Raw genomic sequence first — 26797 nt, forward strand, 5'->3', positions numbered from 1 at the left:
CAGGTGACACTGACACTTACAACGTCACTACCTTCCCTCAACATTCTATTGTACTCCATATTCCCATATTATTTTCTAGTGCTATTAATATTGGAAGATCTCTAATGCCGTGTAATCTTATAATTTCATAACAAGTTAATACGATCAATTAATTGAACACTTCCAGCACATATTCTTTGCTAGAGCATCTCCAAAGGGAGAAGGCATATAGAAACTTAAAAAAGTGAAATATACGGATACCCTTCTAAAAAGTAGTAACACATTCCAAAGGAAAAAGGTAATAGTAAGGTAAATTATTTTTTAAAAATAAAATAATAGTACAAAATATATTAAAAAATATAAAGTGTAATACCTTGTCAAATACCTTCCCCTTGGAGAAGGTTTTTTTTTATGAAAAGAAGACAAATATGGTAGTTATAAGATTTTACCTCTCCATTGATGGGGAGGTAAAGATACCTCTTCAAAATGGGAAAAAATATAATACCTTCTCAAATAATTTCCCCTTGGAGAATAATTTTTTCATAAAGAAAAGGTAAATATGGTATTCATATTAGTTTACCTCTCCCCTTAGAAATGCTCTTAGATTGTTCCATAACGTGGGATTTAATACTAGTTCAACTACATTTTTTCTCTTTATTACCATTTTCATAATTGGAACATATTGTCTCTAAAATCTCTAATTTTATTGTACGAGAAAGTAGAATATGATTGTTTAGTTTTTGCATTTAAATAATTTTGGCAGGAAGAATGACTGAAAAGAAATTCATGATCGTGATTACTATTTATTGAGTTGAAAAGAATCTAAATAATAAATTAGAATTATAATTTACTCTATTTAATGGCTTCGAAAAAATAAGTTAGACAGTGAATTTACGAGTTTTAATACAAAGTTACTAAAGTAGGAGAAGGAAAAAAAAATATAAAATGGTTGAATTATTATTAGTCTAAAATGAAATAGGGCTATTTACTTAGAATGATTTAAAATAAATTAATAGATGAAAATAAATTTTGGTCGACGATAAAAATAAAAAACATGATGACGAATCCTAATATAGCTGTACATTTGTTTTATTTACATTGAAAAGTTCTCTAACTAAATTAAAATATAAACAAAATCTATATAAAATCTTGATTTACATAAAAAAAGTACTAATAAAAGGTGCATGAAGTTGACATAAGGCCTTGTTTCCGTTAAAGAGAGAATATTCCCAATTTTAGTACGTACTTTCCTCTGCAAATCTCTTTTTAGGACATTTTCTTTTAAATTCTCTTTATTTAATATTTAATTTTTTTTCAGGTGAAATCTGAATTTTGATAGACCTACTGCAGATATCTGGGTATTTTTCATACAGTCTAATCAAGCAGCTGTTTTAATTTATTTTTCTTTTAAAAAATAATTATTTATTGGGATATATGGACGCATTTATTTTTATGATATTGACAGTGGTGATGCTGATGTCAAATAGTAATTATTAGAAATGATTAATCTGTATAAGATCTGGATTTTCGATTGCTATGAAATTGCTACTTCTCTAGATGCTCAAGATTAAGATTGCGCTTATTTTAAAAATCAAGTGATATTTTCTCATTTATTTATTTAGAAGTACGTTTGAAAAATGTGATAAGGTGGATCTAACTTTGTTGCCCTCCTTTTGAGTAAATATAGAATAAATTGTTTTTTAATGTAGTAAAATTGCTTTTGAATGTAAATTTATGGATTTTTTGCTAACCATGCGGGTTGGAAAAACATTTAATAGATTCTAGAGAAATTAAAATATAAAATTTTATTATGACGTCATTATAGGGTTTAGGATTGGAATCAAAGTGAATTAATGCTGATTTGAAAGGATATATCGCAAACTGAAATCCTCTGGCATTACTGTGATAGTGGTCAACCCAGGTGATTTTCAATCATTATAGTAAAATACTATTATCCATTATTTTTCTTACCATAGTAGGAGTAGTATTATTGCGATTGAATTACACCAAATTTTGCTAATTGGTATGCCTTATTTAGTGTATGACTCGTTTAACTCACTTTATTTGTCATTTTAATCTTCAAATATTTTTAATACAGTTATTCTATTAATAAATTGATGTGTAAGTACAATGTCTTAAATAAATATACGAGTAAATAAATAAATACACATAAGTTTGCCTTAGAAAAATCCAAGTAAATACACATAAGTTTGCCTTAGAAAAATCCAAGTTCTGATGCTAAAACCAGAGGCAGGAACATTCAATTTCGATTTTCAACTCCCAAAACAAAGCAAATCACTAGAGTTGAATAAACTCTCAATCTATATATGTACGATATTTCACATGATATACAAACAAATAAATGCAAATATGAATAGATAAACATTTTTTTTTAATAACCTTTCTGTTGGTGGGATTCAAACTCGTCACATCTCTGAACGACGGTCATGAGATCGTCGCCCCACCAACTGGGCCAACGTAGTAGGGCCAAAAAATACGAACGATAAGCGAAAAATTCGAAAAGCACGGAAGCACTCACCAAAGGTTCAAAAACTCAACTCAATGATCCACAATCCTAGGATCAAGACCTAACTTCTTCCTCGTTTTCCCAACAAACAAGTCCTTTGATTTGATCATACCGGGCACCAGTCCGATCCACGTTGAGTACTGAAACTGCGCCACTGCGTCCTGCCTCCCCAACGAGACTATGATCTTGCCCGGTTTCGCCTTGTAGATCGCCATCTTCCTCTCCTGCCCTCCTTCCATCAACACTTTCAAGTTCTTTGCAGCAACCATAGCTTGTTGTTGTGCAAAGTACCCTTGCTTGATTTCCTAAAACATAACTCAATAAATTATAAAACGAGAACTGAAACCACTGTATAAATCTAATGAACGAATCCTCCTATTTACCTTAACATCCGTAATATCTCCAACTGCAAAGACATTCTTGTACCCTTTCACTCTCAGATTCTCATCAACCTTGACATTCCCAAACCGGTCGATGCTGTCCTTCAAGAACGTCTCCCTCAGCCAATCCGAGGCGGGTGGATTCCCCGTGCACACAAAGAGGCGGTCTGCTATAATTCTTTCCCCCGATGAGGTCTCGAATGTCTTGCTTTCTTCTGAGAGGTTTTCGAGATCAATTGATTGACGCAGCAAAACTTCTACTCTTCTCGACTTCAGCCATTGCAAGGCCTTGTCGGCGGCTTTTGCCCCGATGAACTCCATTAGCCGGGACCCTTCATGGACAAGAGTGACCTTCTTCTGCGGGAAATCAAAAGCTATCTCTGCAGCTAGCTCCACTCCAACAGGGCCTCCTCCCACAATCAGTATGGAGTCGGCCGATCTTATCTCTTCGTGCTCTGCATACACGAATCTGTCACAATTTTAGACATAAATCTCTATGACAAACTTCCAATTTACAAGAATGTGAAGATCTAAGATTAGTTCTTGACCAAATAGCATTATTTCATCCTATGATGAATTATCATCGTGTCTCAACTCGAAAAAAAAACATACGATTGTGATTCGTTTATACAACTATAGCTATGATGAATCATATCTCAAGTCTCAACACGAAAACAGAACATTAACTCACATGACTACACAGGCTTTTGCAGCTATGAAACAGTACCTGTTCGAAATTCTGTGAGCCTCTCGCGTCTGGTGCGAGGGAAGGACCCGGTGTGGCCAGTGGCAACGACAAGGTAGTCATAGGTAATCTGATGGCCTTCTGAGGTCAATACTTGAGAGTTGGAGATGCTTATCGCCTTGCCAACTACGAGACGCCCGTTGGTGAGATAATCTTTGTGATAAATCACGGATCTCTCTGCAAACGCCGGCTCCACCTTCGACCTCAAGCTCGCATACGGAATCTCAAAGTACTCCTTCCTGTTTTCAGTTACTGATATGAATATGCATAAACAACTTCTGCCAGTAACACTGCAGATTCAACTATATACGTGAAGGGAAACTAACCAAATCCTAGTGACAACTCGTACGTTTTACTTCCTATTTTCGATATGGTGCAACTCATACGTGAATATCTCAACAATTACGACTATAGACACAGAGGACTTCAAATTTTATTAGTGATTAATGGATCAAACTCAAAATTTAGGGAGAAATTCTCACTATTCAACTGGTTTGCTCTGTTACTGAATATGAAGGTGAAAATAAAGCGAATAAATCATGATTACCAACGGATTTCCTCGACTAACCGACTATATTTTCTCCTTCGCCTTCTTTCAGTGTTGAGATTCGCCTAATCACAACTAAATTCTACATAAATTGCATCTTAAACCTCAACTAATTAGCAATGTATAAAGAGTTCCAGATTTGTGAGGAAATGATATAGTAATTGACAATTGACAATATTGCAGTTGAAATGATCGACGAAATGCGTAGAAGAATAGGCTTACGGATCGATGAGGGTTACATCGGCGCTGAATTGAAGAGTTTTGGCGATGAGCGAACCAGCAACGCCGCCGCCGACAACCACGACCCTCTTCCATACACCGCCGAGCTCCGGTTGCCTCTCCTCCATTTCCCCAATTTGATTGCTGTCAACTCCTCCTCCGCCGAGACAGCTGGGATGATCGAGCTCAAGTTGTGTCAAGTTTCATTGATAAATCGTTGAGAAGATGGGAAGGGGGAAGGAATTTAATTGCTAGTTTACTTGGTCTATGTGAGAAGCTTCAACTGTCGCTTTCGCGACTTTGACTTCTATGATAACACGATTAAGTAATCTTTGATTAAGTAAATTTAGGAGGGTTGAGTTGGTCTGTGTTAAAATGACAACCGTGATACTATTTATGTAACAATATTATAAACGTTACACAACAACATTACAAACACTATACAACAATCTAATATTTGAAAAAATATAGTTTGAAGTTTATATTTGATAAAATCAAATAGATATTTTGTTAAAGCTTCATGCAACCTCTTCATTTGATTATCTACCTAGAAAATTCAAGACATAGAAACAAGGTAGGGAAACTTGCCTGCATATGCTTTGGAGGACCCATTCAAATTGAATTTTCTTTTGACAAATGACAACCATTTTTCAGGTCTTCGAGTACGTGTGAAAAAAAAAATCCTATTTGACCTTTTCAAGTTTTTAAATTAATTGATTTTTGAGAATGTGAATTCTAACTTTTCTAATGTCGTGGTAATTTCATCTAGTGGAGAGGAAGTATTTTAGCTATAGTATTTATTATACGTCAAATTGCGCGAATTATGTCAAATCTCGCGACAGTCACGAGACTTTGTCCATTAAATCTCTATATAATTATCCTTGGTGGTGATAATTTTATAGCCAAATGCACCAAATATAGCGAATTATGATCAATTAATTTGTTAATTGCTCTTGATGTAATTAGTCTTGTTGATTAAGATTAATCAAATTTGATAACCACATCGCATATCGTAGTCAATCACTGAAATGAAAATATTACATGTGCTTTAAATCTCTATGAAATATTTGTAGCATTAAATCTATGAAAGAAATTATTAGATGCGATTTTTATATGACATAAACTGTATGTTTCTGTATTTTGTGCAATTAAGTGTATTTCATATCCATACTAAGATAATGTTCGATTCTTTAAACAAGTTCATATTGAAGTAGAATATGAGATAAATCAAAATTAGTTCTAGATTTGAATTAGTCACATGGGTTAACATGAGATACTACATTGTAAAGAGGGGTGAAAATACATTATCCCAAACTGACCTTTTAAATTAGAAATGCTGGTCTTAAGACACAAGTAAACATGATAACCAAACGACTCCTTCAAAATACACCTAAATTACAAGATAACAAAGTGAGAAGCAGTGATTGGATATCGAACCACATGGAGGCCGCTTGGGGGGAAATTCTCCTAAAAACAGACTAAAAATGGATAAGAAACAAAAAAAGAAGAAGCAAGAAGATACTAACGGCCGGTTGTAGTACAGTTGGCAGCGCAGAGCTGTGGTGACCTTGAGGTCACGGGTTCAAACCCCGCCACCCGTTAAGAGACTTTTAGTCCGCAAGCCCGATCGAGCAGAATCAGTCGATTCAGAATTGCTTAACAAACTAAGATCCAAGTTAAAATGACTAAAAAACACACAAGTTTAACTTTTAGGACAAATGTACACTTGATCTCATGATGACATCATATCCTTAAACTCGTCGAAATCAAGAAATCCATCAAAATTCTTGTCATACACACGGATCATATCCCTACAATCCCCCAAATTCTCCTTCTCCACGAACCCCATCTTCGTCAGCGCCATCTCCAGCTCCTCACAAGATATGAACCCGTCTCCATCAACGTCGAAAACCTCGAAGGCCTTCCGCAGATCCTCGCCGTTGTCTTTGGCGATGGCTTCGTAGAAGAACAAGAAATCCACGTAGTCGAGATCGCTTCCGTCCACGAGCTTCTTGAGCTCTTTCGACGTCGCCTGGATTCCGATTCCCCGGAGAAGATTCTGCAGGTGGGAGGTGGTGATTCGGCCAGTGCTGCTCTTGTCCAAGTGCTTGAAGAGAATGAGGAGATCGTCGCTGCTTATTGGCGATGAGGTGAGTTTGTTCTTGCCCAAGTTGTTGAAGAGGATGTGGAGATCGTCTGTGCTTATTGGTGACATGATTTTATTTATTGGAGAATAATGTGATTGATTTCTTTTTTTAGGGTTTTCATATTTTTTTGATGAAATATTGGATTAGAGCATAATAAATTATGGTGATTAGATTCTGATTTTTATTAATTTTATCAATTTTTTTCTTAATTATACTCTGTTTGTCTCAAGGTAGTCGAGTCATATTCATTTTTGGACGTTTGAAGGTTAGTCAATGAAAACATTAGATGTGATTTTAAATCTCTACTAAATATTTATACCATTGAATTTAGTAATATGAGATGTGGGGAGTGATCAATTGCTAACTCATTATTTAATTGCTAACTACAACTAATTTAAGGTCATAGGATTTTAGAAAACGTGTGGTCTACAATTTGCCGCGTGTAATTTTCATTTTTATTAATAAAATAAAAAAAGATAAAAAAAAACTCAAAATTAGGGTTTTGGATGAAAATGTCAATATAGTGTTTCGAAAATATCAACACAATGCTTTGAGAATGTCAACACAATGCTTTAAGAATGTTAACCCATGGCTTATATTGACATTCTACATATATTATATTGACATATTTTATATAGTATGTTGACATTTCTGTTGTACGAAAAAAAATAAAAAATTTCGTATTTTTTTCAAATTTTGACGTCGGAACATATGCATGTAGGATATCGTTGTAATCCTTATGAAATTATCTTTAATTTGATATATGTTATATGAATTTAAAGTTTTGGGATTTCTTTTAAAAGTTAGTTATAACTAATTTTGTAGTTCATTGACATTAATACCCCTATTGATATTTTTTGGAATTAATCCTATGGCCTTATTGACGTTTTTCGTTGATCGTATTGCCATTTCAGGGTTGATGATCTAATCCCTTAATTTGAATATCTAATGGCTATTATTTAATTATAGTTAGCAATTAAGTTATGAGTTAGCAATATAACACTCCCGTATGAGATGTAGTATCAAATTTTTGTTTGCTTTAGTATTCCACTCTTTTAATTTCCAAATTAATGAGTCAATATTTATTGTAAAGATGGCTTATGTGATTCTAGCCATCTTTGCGCAATAAAAAAAAGCTGATTGATTTTCTTTAATAAATACATCAATATATAAAAGTAAGAATCATATTTCACTGACTTTTAATTATATATCTAAAATGGAGGGAGTAAGTATAAGAATCAGATTGATAAAATTATAAAATTCAAAACATATTACATCGAAATTACAATATTTGAGAGACGGAGAGACTAAATTTAAGAATACGATTTATAAAATTTCTAAAATTCAGAATATATTACACTGTAATTTATTATGCTACAATCCAATCCAATATCTATAAATTTCAACAAGAGAATACTACTACTATCAAAAATCACACTCGATTAAAATTGAAAATCATGTCATCAATAAGCACAAACGATCTCCAGAAGCTCTTCAAGAGCTTGGACAAGGACAACAGTGGCCGAATCAGCATCTCCGAGCTGCACGCCCTTCTCCACCGAATCGGAATCGAGACGACGCTGGAAGATCTCCAGACGCTCGTGCCCAGAACCGATCTCGACTACGCGGATTTCTTGTCCTTGTACGAAGCCATCGCCAACGAAAACGACGAGGACCTGTGGCAGGCCTTCAAGGTTTTCGACGTCGACGACGATGGCTTCATATCCTGTGAGGAGCTGAAGATGGCTCTGACGAAGATGGGTTTCATGGAGAAGAAGAGCCGGGAAGATGTTAGGGACATGATCCATGTGTACGACAAGAATTCTGATGGAGTTATTGATTTCGACGAGTTTAAGGATATGATGTCATCTGGTGGTGTTTGAATTTTGATTGATTACTTATTTGAAGGGCAAAATTGGAATCCAAGATTTATTTGTAGTCATGTTTCAATACATTATTATAAGTACTATAATAAATTTGTGTGATTTTACTAGCAATTCTGGATCAAGTTAGGAGTAGCTCTTGTTCATGTCGTGATTTGTAATTTTCGTATTGCCTTTATTTCGTTTTAATTTAATCCATTTTGAGTTTCTCTTTTTGGAGCTTTTTAAGCATGCTTATTTGTGACTAAAGGTTGTTATTTTTTTAAAAGCTCGATTCATGATAATGTATTTTGATTTGTCTTTGCAGTGTATCTCACCTTCACTCATATATGACTAATTTAATCTTAGACAAAATTTCATTTATCACTATTATTTGGCATAACGAATTGAAGGTCATCTTAGGGCATTTATCACTTGTTAATATTTTTATATTCTATAAAAATAGACATTTTTATAAGATGTTAGGGACATGATCCATGTGTATGACAAGAATTCTGGTGGAGTTATTGATTTCGACGAGTTTAAGGATATGATGTCATCTAGTGGTGTTTGACTGATTTCTTATTTGAAGGGCAAAATTGGAATCCAAGATTTATTTGTTATCATGTTTCAATACATTCTGATTTTCAGTCCTTTTGATATGGATTTTACTAGCAATTAATTCTGATTTTGTGTTGTGATTTGTGATTTTCATCTTGTTTTAATTTCGTTTTAATTTTAATCCATTTTGAGTTTCTCTTTTAGGAGCTTTTTGTCCAAACGGCCTCCATGTGCTTCGACTTCTAATTTAGGAATGTATCTTGTTTTAATGTCTCTTGGTCTGTTTCAGCAATGTATCTCATCTTCACTCATATGATTAATTTTATCTTAGACAAATTTCATCTATCACTATTATTTTGCATGACGAATTGAACATCATTTTAAGGTATTCATCCCTTCTTAATATTTTATATTACTTCCTTTGTTCTATAAAACTGAACATTTTGGAATGTCACGGATTTTATGTACACATTTATGAAAGGCACTGCCACGTGGCAAACCGGAAATGACACAATATGATCATACGATGAATATCCAATTGTAGGCCACTTTCATTTTGAGTTATTTGTGGACATTTTTTATGTATTTACAAATACAAAATTTAATGTACAAATCAAACCAATGTTAATTCACTTGCAACTAAATCTATATTCTAAGATAGGGGTTACAAGTTGCTCCCTTTGTTTCATGTTAATAGAGATGTTTTTTTGTACTAGTTTTAAAAAATAATAGTAATAAATAATTAAAATGAAGACTAGTAAATTAAATTAAGAGAGAAAATAATGTAAGAAAGAGTTATAACTGATTGAAAATCAGTTGAGATCATGATAGATCATTAATTAAAAATCACCTCATCTTCAACCCACACTATTTTTCGTATTTTTCGTAGACGAAAGGGTTATAATTGATTACAAACCAGTTGAGATCATGATAGATCATTTTCCCTATCTGAAAATATTAAGAATTCGAAAATGGTATCAAAGGAATGGTAATTAACGACACAGTTTGAAGATTATTACAACCACGCTGTTGAAGATTATGAAAGAATTCTGAAGATTATTACATATCATTTTAATCCTATCTGTAAATCTATATAAAGAATTCGCAAAATCATATTATATAAATCTAACATTAATAAAGTTGTTATAGTTACTAAAGGTTGGAGCATAATTGATAATTGATAAATATTAGTACTCCCTCTATTCTTGAAAGTTGTAAGTTTCTCACATTTTGTCAGTTTCGTCTGTTCCATAAAATTAAATATAAAATTTCTAACATGAGATTTCTAGTAACAGACACCATGTTCCACATTTTCACTCACCTAAGAGTTATACACACGATTCATTAACTTTTTCAACTAATTTTTCATTATACTATTTCTTATAATCCGTGTTGAATCAGTGTGTACAATATTTAGGAGACCGGGGGTATAAAATTTAGAATATGATCGATGAAATTACCATAATTCAGAATATTGTACACTGTAATCTATTATGCTCCATTGCAATCCAATGTCTACATAATAAACAACAACTCAACACACCAAAACCCTTAAAAAAGGAAATCACAATCTCCAATCCATTAATTCAAATCATGTCATCAATAAGCACAGACGATCTCCACACCCTCTTCAAGAACATAGGCAAAGGCAAGAACAAGGCCACGTCACCAGTAAGCAGCGACGATCTCCTCACCCTCTTCAAGAGCTTGGACAAGAGCAACCGTGGCCGAATCACCGTCTCCCAGCTGCAAACCCTTCTCCACGGAATCGGGATCCAGACGACGTCGAAAGACCTCGACAAGCTCGTAGGCGGAAACGATCTCGACTACGTGGATTTCATGTTCTTCTACGGAGCGATCGCCAAGGGCAGCGACAGCCGCGAGGATCTGCGGAAGGCCTTCAAGGTTTTCGACGTCGACGGGGATGGCTTCATATCTTGCGAGGATCTGCAGATGGCGAAGACGAGGATGAGTCTGTTGAAGATGAAGAGTTTGGAAGAGTGTAGGAATATGATAAGGGTTTACGACAAGAATTGTGATGGAGTTATTGATTTCGACGAGTTTAAGGATATGATGACGTCATCAAAATGTGTTTAATTGATTAGTTATTTGTGATCATGTTTCAATATTATTTCTGCATGTTGTCCTAAAAAAACTTGTGTGATGTTCGGTCTTTTTGATCTTAGAACTTTATTTTAGTTTATCTCATATTATATCTCTCAACTATCTTATTTATTAGTTGAACATTATCTTAAGGTATTTATCACTTGTTCAGATTTATTACCAATTCATTCTCCACTAACAATATTATGATTATTTTTTTTTCTTTTTTCTTATTTTCTAAATTATACATTATTTCTCGTGCCGTTTTATATGTCCATATTTTTGGGGGACGGGGAAAGTAATTTTCTTTGAGGGCTCCATCCACTAGCAATAGTGTTGAAAGTGAGACATAAAATTTCATGTAAATTGATAAAGTAAGAGAATAAAAATTATTGGAGTGTTATTAATTGAAATTGAATAATTAGAAGAGTAAAAGATAAATGAAATATGGCGAATCGTATTAGTTCGCAATTTCACTAATTTTCACCTCTACTAGATGGGCCCAACAAAATATACGGACTTAGCCCATAAGTATAACTTTCAATTGATAGTAATCTTATTCACAAAAGCTCGGCCCATTTTATTCAATTTCTCAATAATTCTTGTCATATTATTGTAATCCCCTATCATAGAATATAGATTAGTGAATTAATATTGGTTCGGTTTTACGTGAAATTTTTGTATTTGGAAATAGTAAAAAGAAGTCCACAATTAACTAAAAAAAATTGGCCAACAATTGGATATTCGTCGCGTTATCAGGTCGTGTCAATATTTATAAAATCGTGTTCATGTCTTTATGAACAGTGTCAAATATTCATTCTGATGTTGAGATGATTCTTACCCATAACACACTGAAGATATATTTGAGCTCATCGCAACATGGCGTCACAATAATGATCTGACACGCACAATTTGCAATCCGGCAGTACTGTTTTTCCGGGAAGCACCATGTGCGCATGATAGACAATGCCAACGAAAAGGGAAGAGACATGATAGCCGGCCCAACATTGATGGCCAATCCGGCTTGCAAAATCACACGCTTCACGCTAAAGTGCGCCAATTGGCGTACTTCACCCATTTTCATTATTATATGTGAATATAGACCTTTTAGTCTGGTTGGCCGACCCACTAAATCTATAATGCTCATTTACAATTATGGAGTAATTGTTTTACTTACATTTCAAGCAACGTTCAAACCTATTGTTAAAGTTCATGCATTAATCAAAGTGGTATTTGTCTCTAAATTTGTAATTTTTTCTAAATTTCAATTTTGCATATTAGTTTTAAAATTGGTTGAGATTTTTTAATTATTAATTTATAGATTTTGTTATTAGTACGACTTGATGACTTACTTATGTGCCACTATCAGACACCAACTAAACCGACGTCGTATTGAATGTCATATTGAATGCAGCGAAGCAACTTGTGTACTAAATTAAATAATTTTATAACGAAATAATTTATCAAAGTTCAAACTACACGAAAATTTATTATATACATAATTCACTTTCAATTTATTTTGTGTATTAAATTCACTATTTTTTGTCGTCGCATTTAACATGCGACATCCTTGTATATATGAATAGCACTTAACCTCAAACTAGTGTGTACAAATAGTGCGAAAAATAGTAAATTGAATGTTCAATTTCGTAATAAATATTGTCGAGCAACACACGAAACATTTACAATTATTAATGGCGTATAGGTGAATACATTATGATTCTATCAAGTAATGATGATGATGATATGCAATTATGCATACACACAATATTGTTTAATTATTTAAAAAAAATAACAAGAGAATTCCATTGAATGAATGTATAACACAAAAATCCATGATACACCAAAACCAAATCTCACTGCATTTCAATAATTATTTAACAATTAGAGATATTTCAAAACAAAATATCATTGGATTACATAAATTATTTGCATACACACCAAAACAAAATCTCACTGAATACATAAATTATTTGCCAAACCCATAAAATATTGTTGGATGATATAATTATGACATATTGTAATAATTGTGGTAAATTGAGTATCATTTATAATTTGCTTGCACATAGACGATTAATTATGACATAATGTAATAATTGTGGTAAATTGAGTATCATTTATAAACTGTACTATGTACATATTAATGCTCCTAAAATTTAAATTGAATTGGATTATATTTATATAAATATTTATTATTATTAATTACTCCCTCCGTCCCCCATTAAGAGTCACTCTTTTCCATTTCGGTCAGTCCCCAATAAAAAAGAGATTATATTATTATATATTATATAAAGACATACTATAACAAAACAAATTAAAATAGATTTGAAAATAATTATGTACTAGTAATATCTAATAAAAAAGCTAATCTTTTCTTAATTATTTACCATTTATATAGTACTACTACTACAAAACCAAACAAAGCTAAATCTTATCAGTATAAAATAATAATGTGGAGTATGTGACAAACCTAATAAAGTATAGATTAAACATAATTTAAACTCAGACAGAAGCATATATTCTCTCATCTCTAACTTTTCCCAGCTTTATAATTAAACCCATAAAAAAATAAGTGCCCAGATTTAACTGCATTTCAATGCTACCTTCATTTCCGATGATTTAGTCTGTTGAATCTCTTCTACTCAACAAATTATTTCAATCTAATCTGCAGAAAATCCAAAGATTAGGTTAATTAATTTCACAATCTTCATTTATTGCGCTCATGCACATTGCCACTGCCTGCACCACTTCAGTTCATTCGCTTTCGCAGTAATAAATATCACAAATTTCTTCACTCTCAAGAGTTTTCAATTTCCCCCCTTTTTTTATGTGGACAGATTGCTGAGAGGATGGAGTCAAAAATGGATCATTATGAGATCATGGAGCAGATTGGGCGTGGAGCTTTTGGTGCAGCCATTTTGGTTAATCACAAGCTGGAAAGGAAAAAGTAAGATCGAGAAAGATGTCATTTTTTTAAGACCCATCACTTAATTTTCTTGATTTTCGAAGAAATATGGATTTTATTTTATTTTTTTGGTAATTTAATAGGTATGTGCTGAAGAAGATTCGATTAGCTAGACAAACAGAACGTTGCAGGAGATCAGCTCATCAAGAGGTTGTTTCTATTGATTTTTTCCTCTATATTTTTGAGGTGTAGGGTTGCTTTTGTTGTTCTTACTGTTCTTGGCAAAAGGGTCATTTCAAAATTTCATCTTTTTGATATGTTGGAGGTTGAATTTTGTTATGTAAAATGGTGTTTTAGTGTGCTTGCATTTTGTGGTGTTTGGATGTGTAGATGGCCATTTCAAAATTTCATCTTGTTTGATACGTTGGAGGGTGAATTTTGTGTGTGAATGGTGAGCTTATTGTGGTGGTGTTTGGGTGTGTAGATGGCCCTAATTGCTCGGCTGCAGCATCCGTTCATCGTCGAGTTCAAGGAAGCTTGGGTGGAGAAGGTAATGTCAGCAAAAGATAGTAACATTTTGTGATTAGTGTGCTATGTTTTGGGCATTTAGTTAGCTTCTTGTATGCAGGGTTGCTTTGTTTGCATAGTTACTGGATATTGTGAAGGTGGTGACATGTAAGTATTTGCGTATGTCGTGTTTGTTGTGCTTGGATGGTTTCGTCGAATTTGATTCAGATGTTTGGTGATGATAACTGAATAGGGCTGAGCTTATGAAGAAAGCCAATGGCCAATACTTTCCTGAGGAGGTTTGTGTCTTTCCCTTTTTTGTGATGTTTCTCAGATATACTTTGTTTTGTTTTATTTTCATCCTGTTTTTTCATAGCCGGCTAAGAATCGATTATAATGATGAGATGCAGAAACTGTTGAAGTGGTTCACTCAGCTGTTGTTGGCAGTCGAGTATCTTCATTCTGGTTTTGTTCTCCACCGGGACCTCAAAGTAAGCGTTTCGGTGTTAAGCCTAGTCGTATTTCGAGGTTTCTTTTTGTCTGCCTGAATGATTTATATGGTTTATTTATCTTGGTAGTGCTCCAACATCTTTCTCACCAAAGATCAAGATATTCGTCTAGGTAAGCTTCATTTCGTTGCTGTTGTAATTTCTAGCTCGAGTAAAGCCTCGTTGATGTTATCCTTTATCATATTTTGTTCGAGCAGGGGATTTTGGGCTTGCTAAAACTTTGAAAGCCGATGATTTGACTTCTTCTGTAAGCATTCTTCCATCTCATTCGTTGCATCGACATTTGTGGCGAAAGGTTTCAAGAATGCAACCCTTCATCTTTGTTTTTTGCACAGGTTGTCGGAACTCCGAATTACATGTGCCCTGAACTACTTGCTGATATTCCTTATGGTTTGAAATCTGATATATGGTCCCTTGGTATGTAATTACCTATTTTAATCTTCTCTACCGATGTAGAACGAGCCCAACTTGAATGTCTGTCTTTCCTGTGTTAAACAGGTTGCTGTATGTACGAAATGGCTGCACATCGTCGTGCATTCAAGGCTTCTGTATGATTGCTAAACTGTATGTTATATATTCGGATTCGTCTCACTTATCTCATGTCTTGACATTCTTGCTTTGTGCGTGCTTTCAGGATATGGCTGGCTTAATAAGCAAGATTAACCGATCAGCCATTGGCCCGTTGCCTCTTTGTTACTCCCCGGCCCTGTAAGTAACTATTTCTTCTCGTTGATCTTGTCGTTTTGCTTTGAGACGAGACGAGAAGGGGTGGATAGAGAGAAGTTACCGACCTTTTCTTTCTGCTTCGACCCCACTAGACTCGGACTAATCTGATAACGAATTTCTCTTTTGCAAATACTCGTACCTCTGTTCATTTTGCGCGTGCTGACTGATTCACGGCATGTTCTAATTGCAGGAAAATGCTCATCAAGAGCATGTTGCGTAAAAATCCCGAGCAACGGGCCAGTGTAAGTATCTCGAGATGTCATTCGTTACTCTACAAAGGCTTTATGTAATCCGGTTTCAAATCTCTATCAGGCGTCTGAGCTGTTGAAGCACCCGTTTCTGCAACCTTACGTTGCTGAGTACCGCCAATCTTACACTGCTCCTACAAAACATATTTTTTCGGCTAATGAACATCGCGAGGATATGGCTGAAAGCGAAAGCGAAAGCAGCAGTTCACGCAGCGACAGAGAGAGCCTAATGGCGAGCGAGATTCAAGAAGAGATTGCTGAAACTCGCGTCTGCGGGCAGCTTCAGTCGAGAGGTTGCCTACAAGGAAGCGATACGTCGCCTGCAAACACTAAGGAAGCTGAGAGGGGCGACGTGCCAAAGCAGCCGAGGGTCATCAAGAACATCATTAAGGCTCTAAAAGAAGGCAAAGGCAGAGAAATTACTTCTTCGAAGCGTCAGGTGATGGAGAGTTGACTGGTTTTCTCAAACTAACCGTCGTCCGTTTCGATCTAGATTCTGATGTATTAACCTTTTTGCAGTCGTCTGCAACGGAAACTCCACAAAAGATCAAAGCCAGAAATGAAGTAACAACCCCTTCCTCTGCTCCTGCGAAGCTCGTTTCTGATGCAGAGCCCTCTTGTAAACGAGCCCTCGACAGAACTTCTTCGTTTCATGCTCGGATGAGACAGCCGGGACGCGACACAGATATAGCCGCGGAATGTGATCAACACGCCAAATCATCGCATTTCCGGGACGAAATCTTGCAGCATTGTAGGAACAGTCGAAACGCAGCATCTTCAGCCCGGGGAATTGAGCTTGGCAACAACGTACGGACCCCTAGCAGCTCCACGCCTCACGAGAATTCGGAGGGTAGTGCTTGTGGTGAGGAAACTCAGTGTGCTTTGCGAATGGAGATCCCGTCTCCTAACCTCGCGAGCGACGAGGAAGTCCTCGTCTCGCCGGTGACAGACGCCTCCTCATCCGTCACAATCTGCCACGCTGCATCAGATTCTTCCGTCTCGGCCCAGGCAAACGCACCAGAGGAGGCAGGTGCGAAGGAGACCGTCTCCTCGGATGCGAAATCGTTCAGCGAACGGGCGGACGCGCTCGAAGGGCTGCTGGAGCTGTGTGCGGACTTGCTTGAGCAGAGCAAGTTGGAGGAATTGGCAGTGGTTTTGAAGCCATTTGGGAAGGAAAAGGTGTCTCCAAGAGATACAGCAATGTGGCTGGCTAAGAGCCTTAAAGGGTTGATGATTGAAGACAGTGGGAGGCTTGCATGATTTTTATTTATCTATTTCATTTAATTATTCCATCTTTTTTTAATGGTGCCTTTGTTTTAATTTAGTAGCAATGTTTTCACTTGTATTGTCGATTGAAGACTGTTTGAAGTAGAGGATTTGTATATGAAATTTAGGGTTGTCGATCGCGCAGCTGTGGATATCCGATCTCGAAATTTTTGAATATCTGTTGGCTGTTGCTAACAATAAAAAGGGCCATGATACCCGATCCCCAACATCGATTAGGGATCGGGTATTTGGTCCTCTAATAATAACAATAAATACTACTTCTTTCGTTCCATTAAATATGAAACATTCGGCACATGATTTTATGTTGCGTTGTTTTGTGAATTAATGGAGAGAGAATAAAGTATGAGAGAGAAAAAAATAGAAATAATGTTATTTTCAATTTAGGAAATGTTTTATTTATAATGGTACAACTCAGAAAAAAATCCGTTTCATTTTTAATAGGACGGAAAGAATATAACAGTAGGGGCTTATACATGGCTCTAAAGAAAACAAATTTTTAGAAGAGATTACTATAATTAATTTTAAATATAAGAAATATCAATCTTTAAATCCGTAAAATACGTAATTTAATTTGATTTAAGATTAAATTTTGTGTATATACATTGCAACCTTTTTTTGTGGAGACTTTGTCTGCGATTCCAAGTATTACTAGTATATATCTACCCGAATCTAGAATCCAGAATCTATTTAGAATCAAGAATCTTCTACTCTTCAACAGATAAAACACAGGAGATATGCATTGCGAAACAAATCCATCATGTCTCAAACAATCTTCATATATATCTATTCATACATATATAATCACACCACCAAAGTTTCGATACATCACAATTCACATATGCATAGATTTCCTCTCCCTCCAAACCATCGGACATGTTCACTCGTGCGTTGAACATGTTCAAACCCTCCTCTGCCACGGCGGATTCCGACACCACTCCGCCTCCGGACCTCGAAAACCCTCTCCTGCCGGAGACAAACGCCGTCCCCCACCTCTCCTCCGCCAGGTTACCCACCCGCCGATGTGATTGGCTCGTGCCGCTCCTAATCTTGCTCGCAATATTAGCTACAGCCTTTTATAGCTTCGCAAAGGAGGTCAATGAGGCCTACGACAACCCGGGATTCAAACTAGACCCCGTGGTTGTCTCCTCGTTCAACGTGTCCAAGGCCTTCCACAAGGCGACAACGTGGGAGACCACGCTGTCGCTTGAGGGGAATTTCAGAAAGCTGGACCTCAGGTACGGATAAACCAAATTAGAATGCAGAAGATCACCCCTTTCTAGGACGACAATAAATTCTATTTATTATTTATTAATTTTATGTCTTGAATGAATGAGAGACAAATGAAAGGACAATATTTGATTTTAGGGTAAAGTTTGGTCAGATTCTAGTTTATTCCATACATATATGTGAAGTTTCAAATTTTTTCAATTGTTCGATAATAACTTATTTAGGGGCAAATTCGATTCTGAATAGAAATACACATATAAGAATTTTGGTGTTGTTGATAAATAGTAACCTAAATATTAATGTGATGATATAAATGACTAAATAATGTAGTTTCGAGGTTAATAAATTCAAAATAATAATACAAATGTGCTTAAATAGGAAAACTGATAAATTTTTAAAATTAATAATGATAAACCAGAACTTTGATCAAAATTCATGATCCTATCGGAAATTAAACTAAATTGTGTTGTACAAATTTCATTACATTCATCACCCTTTCATAAAGTGTTCCAAGTACATAAATATAGAAAAAAAAAGATTTATTTTTTATGTTTACATTGATTCCACTTGATTTCCTCTACGATTATTGTTTGATTGCTTGCTCCTGGATTTCCTACATTCCAACAGGTACGAGGTCCCGCGTCTCTGGATATACTCTGGGGACGAGGGGTCAGTGTCCATGACGTCCCCTTCCCTGAAGTATAGCCGAGACGGCAAGAAGATGATCCTCCACGGCGTGTTTGGCATGGAGGAGGACGTCGAGAACCGGGTGGTGAATCTCGATATGGTGATGGAATCTAACACGTTGCGAATCGTCAAGATGCACTCGACCGAGGTTGAGATCAAGTCCTTTTTGATGATCATTTGTGAGGATTTGAAGATTGAGTTTGATCCTTTGACTAAGAGATTTGGAACGTTGACCGAAAGTGGTAAGAGTTGTCGAGTTCAAGTTTGCCCTATTGAACCACACCCATTATATGATGGAGTTGATAAATGCAATTCTTACTAGTTTAGAATTCAATAATTCGGGAAATTAGTTACCTAGGACTGTAGTGATTAAAAACATCGTTAGTTTAGTTTTAGAAAATATAACAAATTTTGATAGGATTAGTTAATTAATGTAGTGAATTCCGGAGTTTAATGTGTAATTAATGAGTTACTCTCTTTTGATAGATAGTAGTATTATAAAGTATTCTTTTTGTTAATATCCTATATTATGGATGTGGTTTTTGCTAGATTCCAACGCATCAATATTCCTTCTATGAACAAATTAATTAACGTGAGCTGCATGTGAAGTATAACAACTATTAGGAAATAATTGAGTTAGAATTGTGGCTAGAATTCTTTAGTGTGAATTTTGTGTGATTGAGTTATGTTTTTATAGATGAGTTTGGTAAATATTGGAGGTAAAATTATAAAAATAAATGAAAATAAATGCATTGAATAATTTAAACGTTAAGATAAATTGTAAATTTCAGGGATATTGGTCTCTAAAATCATGAACGTAACTTTGGTCAAATTTTGATATTTTCCACGAACTTTAAAATTAATCTAAAATATCACAAACTTTATATCAAAACACCAAAATGTAAAGTTTGTGATATTTTAAACTAATTTTAAAGTTCGTGAGAAATACCAAAATTTGACCAAAGTTCATGATTTTAGGGACAATATCCCTAAATTTAAAAACTCAAACGAAGCCCACTCGCCGCAGAAAGTGCGCATCACGCGCCGCACGTTGATAGGTTGAGGGGGGCGGGCATGTGGAGCGCAGTTCACCTTCATCTCTAGGCCAAGCAACACTCTGCCAATCAAATTAAGTTTTTGTAAATAATGGATTGACTATGTAAAATTTGGGCTTTTAATTAGTTTTGTGGGTAAATAGGGTTTAGGGTCTTAATTCATTTACTCATTTTCTCTTTCTCCATTGCTAGAGAGTCTTGCACTGTTGAAAATATCATCTTTTTATTTTTCTTTTACCCTGTTATTTTTCTAAATAAATAGTCGTCCAAGAAAGTTCATGTAAAAATATCTTGTGTTGAAATGATTTCATATGCGAATTTTCACTTGGTTTAAAAATCAAGCCTTATATGCTTTATGCATTGATTCTAATTGAGAAAGGCGATGTTTGCCTTCAAAGCCAAGCAAATTTTGATTTTCTAACCCAAATGTACAACCACCACTCCCACCGCCGCTGCCAATAATCCAAAGCTTCACCACTATTTAGTCACCAAATATAACAACTTCAATTATGGTTAAATAATTTTATTTGGTGTGCTCCCACCCTTCTCGTTTCTCATGATTTCTCATTTTTTTCACTTGCATCTCGTTCCCAATTCAATAAACGAATTATTTAATCTACGTAAGATTACAATAAGATGTTGTTTCATACTTTTATTGCCTAAAATATGATGTCGTTTTGGACCGTTTGTTTGGCATCGGATAGAGCTACATAAGTAAGTCATCAAACATGTTTGAGCAAAAATTAAATTTTACTATAATTGATATATAGTGAAATAAGAATAGATCAATAATTTAAATGCAAAACCAAAATAAATTAATTGTTCGATAATCTATATGCAAAATTAAAATTTGACGAAAGTAAGAATTTACTGATAAATTAGTACTCTTTTTATATACTATAATACTACTCCATAAATTATGTACCACGCCATAAGGGTGTCGGATCAATTAATTAGTTGATTCATACTCCATCCTTTTCCCAGTATAATTGATGTATTTCTTTTTAGACACTGGAATTTTGATAATACTATTTATTGTGTACCATATAGATACGTACTAATTCTAGACAAAATGCTAAATGTTGATACAGCTTTTATTTACTTTATTTGCTATTTTGCTTAATACCATACATACCAACTCTAGACAAGATATAGCTTTCATTTACTATGTTAGGAGGTAACAAAGTGATATGATGGATAAAATAAAATATTGAGCAGCTTTTATTATTGACATATGTTAATATAAAAGAATAAAGATAGGTAGTCATAACGTGACTAACCATTATTATATAAATTTTAACAAAAAAATGATAATAAATTAATAATCTTAGTTAATGTTCAAATCTATTGCTATATTTTAATAATGGGACATGCACGTCCCATTACATATTTGGTAAATATGGAGTACAAGTGATTTCGTCAGATATTATACATTTAAATTTGAGTTTGAACGATTAGATATTAATAAGAGGTATGTAAAGTTTGATAAATTTTTAAAGGCAAATTAACGTTTAAATTAAATCACGTCCGATTAGATATTTAGTAAGTGACTAAATTGCAGAAAGGTGTCACGCCCGATTAAATATTTGGTATTTATGGCAAGTGATTCTATATTCCAAATGGCAGGTTAACAATTACATTAACATATTATACTCTCGTTTTCGTTAGATCAGTTCGCAACTAGAGATATGGAGCCTACAAAAATTCTTGAATCTTTGAAGCCATTGAAATTCTAGCTAGCATATGACATGAAAAAGAGATAAAGTTTCACCATAAAATACATGAATTGGTATATTCCATAACTCAACAAAATTTACATATAAACAAACGCCAACTAAATCTTACGTATAAACAAACACAAATGCACTATCTAAAACGTTACACAAAAAGTAGTGAAGCAAAAAAAATGGATGTAAATGAGCAGCACACTTCCCAGTAGGAGTGAGCAAAAAATGAATTAAATCTAATTTAAAATTTTGGTTTGATTTTCGATTTAGTTCGGTTTCATTTTATGTAAACACAAATTTTCAGTTAAATTATAACACACGAAAAAATCGTAACCTAGATTTATTTAATTGAATAATTTAGTACATAAGTGATAAATATTCATTGCTTTTGTGTTTTCATTTTTTTTAAAATGCTACTACTATCATTATTCAATTCCAAATTTTTATTTTGATTTATCTTTCTGAATTTTCAAGTTAGGTTTTGTTCCAATTTTGACTTGTGTCAACTTTTTAGATAAAATTATTTTTTGATTTAGTTTGATCTTAAAATAAAAATCGAATCAAAATCCGAATGCTCAGTCTACTATAAATAAGTACACAAACACATGCACACACACAATCACTCATCTCTCCACACCAAAACCCTAACTCCTTCCACCATGTTCAACTTCGCCCCGGCCCCGGCCCCCGGACCGACGGATGCGGAAAAAGAGGCCGAGCTCAACAAACTCCGCCACCGCCGCCTGGCCACCACCCTCGGCCTCTTCCTCCTCCTCCTCTCCCTCATCCTCGTCCTCTGGCTCCTCCTCCTCCCCTCCAAGCCCTCCTTCACCCTCCAAGACGCCACCGTCTTCGCCTTCAACCTCTCGTCCGCCAACGCCCTCACCACCACCGCGCAGGTCACCCTCTCCGCCCGCAACTCCAACGCCCGCATCGGCATCTTCTACGACACCCTCGAGTTCTGCGCCGTCTACCGCGGCCAGCAGATCACCGCCCCCGCGCAGCTCCCGCCGGCCTACCAGGGCCGGAAAGAGTCCGCCGTGTGGTCGCCGTTTCTGTACGGCGAGGCCGTGCCGCTGGCGCCGGAGATCGGCGTGGCGCTCGGGCAGGACCTGGTTGCGGGGACGCCGACGGTTGATATGGTGGTTCGGAGCAAGATTAGGTGGAAGGTGGGGACGTTTGTCTCCGGCGGGTACCATTTGTATGTGAATTGTCCCGCGGTTATGAACTCCGGCGGCCGGAGAAGCGGGATTGGCGGCGGAGAGGCGGCGATTACGTATCAGTTTTTTGTGAGTTGTCGTGTTGATGTGTGAGGGTTTATGGACACATTTTGTACTTTATTTTAATTTAATTTCATTTTTCGACAGCGTTTTTCATTTTTTCCGTCCCTTCCGTCTCATACTTTCTTAATGTAACTGCCTAAAATGTGATGTCGTTTTGGTTGATATCGATAGTGCTATGTAAGAAAGTTGTTAGACTATGTTAACACTGATATCTTGATTAGATGTAAGAAATAAATAGGTCTGGTTGTAAAGTAAGAACAAATTAATAAGAAGCGGCAAAACACATCCATTTATCACTTCGGCATAAAATGTGAGGTTGTTTTGATTGACATTCAAAAGCGCAACTTAAATAAGTTACATTGTGTTATCACTGAAATCTAGATTAGTCGTTAAAGTATGATAAACAAGTAGTCTGGTTTGCAAAATAAAAGAAATTAATAATTTAATAACTTATTGGCGGATTTTCAAGCTACTACTATATAAAATCCAAATTTTAAAATTTATGAAGTTTCAAACAAATTATCCTTTTGTCTTTAAGTACTATATATGCTCTAGGAAATATTCAGTCATCCATTATGACATACCCAAAAGAACTCGGTCAATTCATTGTTTGATTCATAACTTCCTAATTGTAGATAAAATGTAGTTATAGCTTTTATTTATTTATTTAGGTAACGAATTGATATGATCAAAGATAAAATATAGAAATAGCTTTTATGACCAGCCTATTTAATTAGAAATTAAGATTATAGCTATGTAGACCGATCATAAAAGCTAATTTAGTAGTAGTATAATTTAAACAAAAATCATACTGTAATTAATAAATTAAGGATCTTATTATTCATTATTCAAATCTATTTCTTTCTACTTATTCTAGGAAAAAAATGTTTCCAGATGACTTAAATGGTTTACTAAATTAACCATTAACAATTGAATTTTATTTGAATCAAAATTATATATGTAAAAATACATTATGGATGAATAGCATCTTTGAACCACATTGGCGGACATGCTCAAAAGTGAATCTACCAATATTTTTCTGATTTTAATGTGAAAATTATGAAAAGATATCTTTAGCCTTTATTGATTGATGCCTAAAAAATAAAAATAATAGAGTCATTATCAAATTTATTACTAGTCGCCTGTTCAATGGTAAAGAATTTCAGAGAAAGTGCCTCGAATTCATAATTTGCCACGTCCGACTACATATGGTGTATATTGAAAGTGATTCCATATATCGAATGGCAGGTAACATTACAATATTAATATTGTTATTAGTTCACAACTAGAAATGGGCCCTACAAAAATTCTTGAATCTTGAAGCCTTTGGATTCAAGCATATGCCATTAAAAAGGGATAAAGTTTCACTCTGAAATACATGAATTAGTATATTCCATATCCCACTTCATACTACTAATCCTAAATGCATTTAAGGTGTATTCATCCAAAACCACAACTCTCGAGCCATGCAAATGGCTTACATTGTACATAAGCAATTCACAACAAAAATAACAATAATATCTATATATAATCAAACAAAAGATAATTGTAAAAAAATATGAAGTTTGATCAAATTTTGATCTATATTGCAATTTAAAAAAATAGCCAAAAAAAAACTACTACATTTTTTTTCGTTCGCAATGATCCTATGGGAAAAAAGACCCGCAGGTCGTTTAGGTGTAACGTATTGTTGAGATTTATCAATGAAAGCGAGTTATTTTCTTTGTGAATAAACATCATCTTTTAACTTATCGGTAATATGATATTCACATGTGTTTTTTCCACTATCATATTTGATACAATTGCACCAAAAATATTTTCCAAGAGATAATTACAAATATATTCAAATTTCATAATTATTCCAACCGAGTTCTAAATTTTAGAATAAAACATAATTTGATCAAATACCATGCCTTGTTCAATAAGCACATAGTCTAAAAAGTAAAAACACTTCAACTAACCTCAACTACCTCTAATAATTTGTAACCACAACTTCACTATAAATAACACATCTCATGCACACACAAATCTCTCTATCTCCCCACATTCAATCAAAACACAAAACCTCCAAACCAACTTCCACCACCACCACAACCACCGCCGCCGCCGCCATGACGGCCAAGGACTGCGGCCACGAAGACGACGAACGCAAGAAGCTCCACCGCCGCCTCCTCACCGCCTCCCTCGCCTTCCTCCTCCTCGTCCTCTTCCTCATCCTCCTCATCTTCCTCATCCTCCAGCCCTCCAAACCTGCCTTCCTCCTCCAAGACGCCACCGTCTTCGCCTTCAACCTCTCATCCGCCAACACCCTCACCACCACCATACAGGCATACATAAATTATTTACTATATAAAATTTATTTATTTTAACTTTTACATAAATTATTTACTACTATAGAATTTATTTGTTTTAATTTCAAACTAATTTAAAACACTTTAATTTTTCCTATGCATACTTTTTGCCTGTCTCCTATAAATTCCTGGCTCCGCCCCTGTGCAGGTAACCCTCGCCGCCCGCAACTCCAACCAGCGGATCGGGATCTACTACGACCGCGTGGACGTCTACGCGGCCTACCACGGCCAGCAGATCACGCTCCCCACGCTCCTCCCGCCGACCTACCAGGGCCACAAGGATTCCGCCGTGTGGTCGCCGTTTCTGTACGGCGACGCCGTGCCGGTGGCGCCGGAGCTCGGCGTGGCGCTCGGCCAGGACCAGATCGCCGGCACGCTCATGGTGAACATCAGAGTCCGAGGCAGGATTAGGTGGAAGGTGGGGACGTTTGTCTCCGGCGGGTACCATTTGTATGTGAATTGTCCGGCGTTTATAAACTCCGGCGGGCGGAGTGTCGGGATCGGCGGCGGCGGAGAGGTGGCGGTTAAGTATCAGTTGATTATGGATTGCCATGTTGATGTGTGAGACTAATTGTATCTTAATATTGTAATTTGAACTTAGTTCAGAAAAATCATTAAATTTGAACTTGGTTCGTAATTATTTCATAACATATTTTTTGGTGAAATCGTAAAATCATACGTGGATGTTACCGCTGATGAATTAAATGAAGTCGGTCGTTAGTGATCAACAATATAATGACGGTAGACGACTAGACTTTCAATGTTGGATAATTGCGAGCTAAACTTCATGGTCAATTTATCCTTCACTTTTTATCCGGGATTAAATTTGTTGTGTGGTTCATGAGATTCAACCCCACAACTCAATTCTAGATGGATAATCATGGAATAATTAGTCATAGCTAACCTCTTATGACTAAAATAATCTCACAATCCAATCCTAGATTGTATCTTGGTATTATTTTATCTTGCAAACCGAACACCACCTTATTATACTATATCTGCAATTGTTAGCTATCTGAATATCCAATTGCCAAAAGAAATGAAACATTAGAATTAAATATGTGTAACTAAACACAGTACTAAATCACCAAACACCCGTGCTAATTAAGTGTAAATGAACATATTGACATTCAAAGTTATCTAATTATGTGTGTCGACGCGATTTAATTATTAATCAAGTCGAGCTTAATTTAATGAGCTAATTAACCTTTCAAC

General features: G+C 35.3%; 7 protein-coding genes across 7 annotated transcripts; 5 read left to right on the top strand and 2 right to left on the bottom strand.

The window, feature by feature from the left end:
* Positions 1–2135: 2135 nt before the first annotated feature.
* Positions 2136–4625, bottom strand: LOC125186750 (apoptosis-inducing factor homolog B-like). The gene is made up of 4 exons (XM_048083196.1): positions 4401–4625; positions 3614–3870; positions 2890–3341; positions 2136–2811 (listed from the first exon to the last, which is right to left on the bottom strand). The coding sequence occupies exons 1-4, from the start codon at positions 4523–4525 to the stop codon at positions 2539–2541; spliced, it is 1107 nt and encodes a 368-aa protein (XP_047939153.1). The 5' UTR covers positions 4526–4625; the 3' UTR covers positions 2136–2538.
* A 1504-nt stretch (positions 4626–6129) lies between these two features.
* On the bottom strand, positions 6130–6612 carry LOC125190011 (probable calcium-binding protein CML44). The gene has a single exon (XM_048087212.1). It carries the CDS (start codon positions 6610–6612, stop codon positions 6130–6132), a length of 483 nt encoding a protein of 160 aa, XP_047943169.1.
* Positions 6613–8001: 1389 nt separating this feature from the next.
* On the top strand, positions 8002–8427 carry LOC125190012 (probable calcium-binding protein CML44). The gene has a single exon (XM_048087213.1). The coding sequence runs from the start codon at positions 8002–8004 to the stop codon at positions 8425–8427; it is 426 nt and encodes a 141-aa protein (XP_047943170.1).
* A 2133-nt stretch (positions 8428–10560) lies between these two features.
* On the top strand, positions 10561–11064 carry LOC125190013 (probable calcium-binding protein CML44). The gene has a single exon (XM_048087214.1). It carries the CDS (start codon positions 10561–10563, stop codon positions 11062–11064), a length of 504 nt encoding a protein of 167 aa, XP_047943171.1.
* Positions 11065–13617: 2553 nt separating this feature from the next.
* Positions 13618–17383, top strand: LOC125188797 (serine/threonine-protein kinase Nek5-like). Its single transcript, XM_048085851.1, has 15 exons — positions 13618–13757; positions 13908–14017; positions 14119–14185; positions 14460–14525; positions 14604–14650; positions 14736–14781; positions 14893–14973; positions 15061–15103; positions 15189–15238; positions 15327–15408; positions 15490–15539; positions 15626–15699; positions 15908–15959; positions 16030–16404; positions 16485–17383. Exons 2-15 carry the CDS (start codon positions 13920–13922, stop codon positions 17223–17225), a joined length of 1872 nt encoding a protein of 623 aa, XP_047941808.1. The 5' UTR covers positions 13618–13757; positions 13908–13919; the 3' UTR covers positions 17226–17383.
* A 5224-nt stretch (positions 17384–22607) lies between these two features.
* Positions 22608–23264, top strand: LOC125190014 (NDR1/HIN1-like protein 1). The gene has a single exon (XM_048087215.1). The coding sequence runs from the start codon at positions 22608–22610 to the stop codon at positions 23259–23261; it is 654 nt and encodes a 217-aa protein (XP_047943172.1). The 3' UTR covers positions 23262–23264.
* A 2004-nt stretch (positions 23265–25268) lies between these two features.
* LOC125188808 (NDR1/HIN1-like protein 1) lies at positions 25269–26232 on the top strand. Its single transcript, XM_048085865.1, has 2 exons — positions 25269–25558; positions 25731–26232. Exons 1-2 carry the CDS (start codon positions 25343–25345, stop codon positions 26145–26147), a joined length of 633 nt encoding a protein of 210 aa, XP_047941822.1. The 5' UTR covers positions 25269–25342; the 3' UTR covers positions 26148–26232.
* The last annotated feature ends 565 nt before the right edge of the window (positions 26233–26797 follow it).

The sequence above is a fragment of the Salvia hispanica genome, chromosome 5 (assembly GCF_023119035.1).
Source record: "Salvia hispanica cultivar TCC Black 2014 chromosome 5, UniMelb_Shisp_WGS_1.0, whole genome shotgun sequence".
NCBI classification, from domain to species: Eukaryota; Viridiplantae; Streptophyta; class Magnoliopsida; order Lamiales; family Lamiaceae; genus Salvia; species Salvia hispanica.

Coding starts and splice junctions, on each gene's coding strand:
- LOC125190013 (XM_048087214.1), top strand. CDS start 10,561: ATGTCATCAATAAGCACAGACGATCTCCACACCCTCTTCAAGAACATA.
- LOC125190014 (XM_048087215.1), top strand. CDS start 22,608: ATGTTCAACTTCGCCCCGGCCCCGGCCCCCGGACCGACGGATGCGGAA.
- LOC125186750 (XM_048083196.1), bottom strand. CDS start 4,525: ATGGAGGAGAGGCAACCGGAGCTCGGCGGTGTATGGAAGAGGGTCGTG. Junction 3,871..4,400: donor GATGTAACCCTCATCGATCC/GTAAGCCTATTC, acceptor AACTGAAAACAG/GAAGGAGTACTTTGAGATTC. Junction 2,812..2,889: donor GAGATATTACGGATGTTAAG/GTAAATAGGAGG, acceptor GTTATGTTTTAG/GAAATCAAGCAAGGGTACTT.
- LOC125190012 (XM_048087213.1), top strand. CDS start 8,002: ATGTCATCAATAAGCACAAACGATCTCCAGAAGCTCTTCAAGAGCTTG.
- LOC125190011 (XM_048087212.1), bottom strand. CDS start 6,612: ATGTCACCAATAAGCACAGACGATCTCCACATCCTCTTCAACAACTTG.
- LOC125188797 (XM_048085851.1), top strand. CDS start 13,920: ATGGAGTCAAAAATGGATCATTATGAGATCATGGAGCAGATTGGGCGT. Junction 14,974..15,060: donor TTCTCCACCGGGACCTCAAA/GTAAGCGTTTCG, acceptor TTATCTTGGTAG/TGCTCCAACATCTTTCTCAC. Junction 15,700..15,907: donor CTTTGTTACTCCCCGGCCCT/GTAAGTAACTAT, acceptor TTCTAATTGCAG/GAAAATGCTCATCAAGAGCA.
- LOC125188808 (XM_048085865.1), top strand. CDS start 25,343: ATGACGGCCAAGGACTGCGGCCACGAAGACGACGAACGCAAGAAGCTC. Junction 25,559..25,730: donor CCCTCACCACCACCATACAG/GCATACATAAAT, acceptor GCCCCTGTGCAG/GTAACCCTCGCCGCCCGCAA.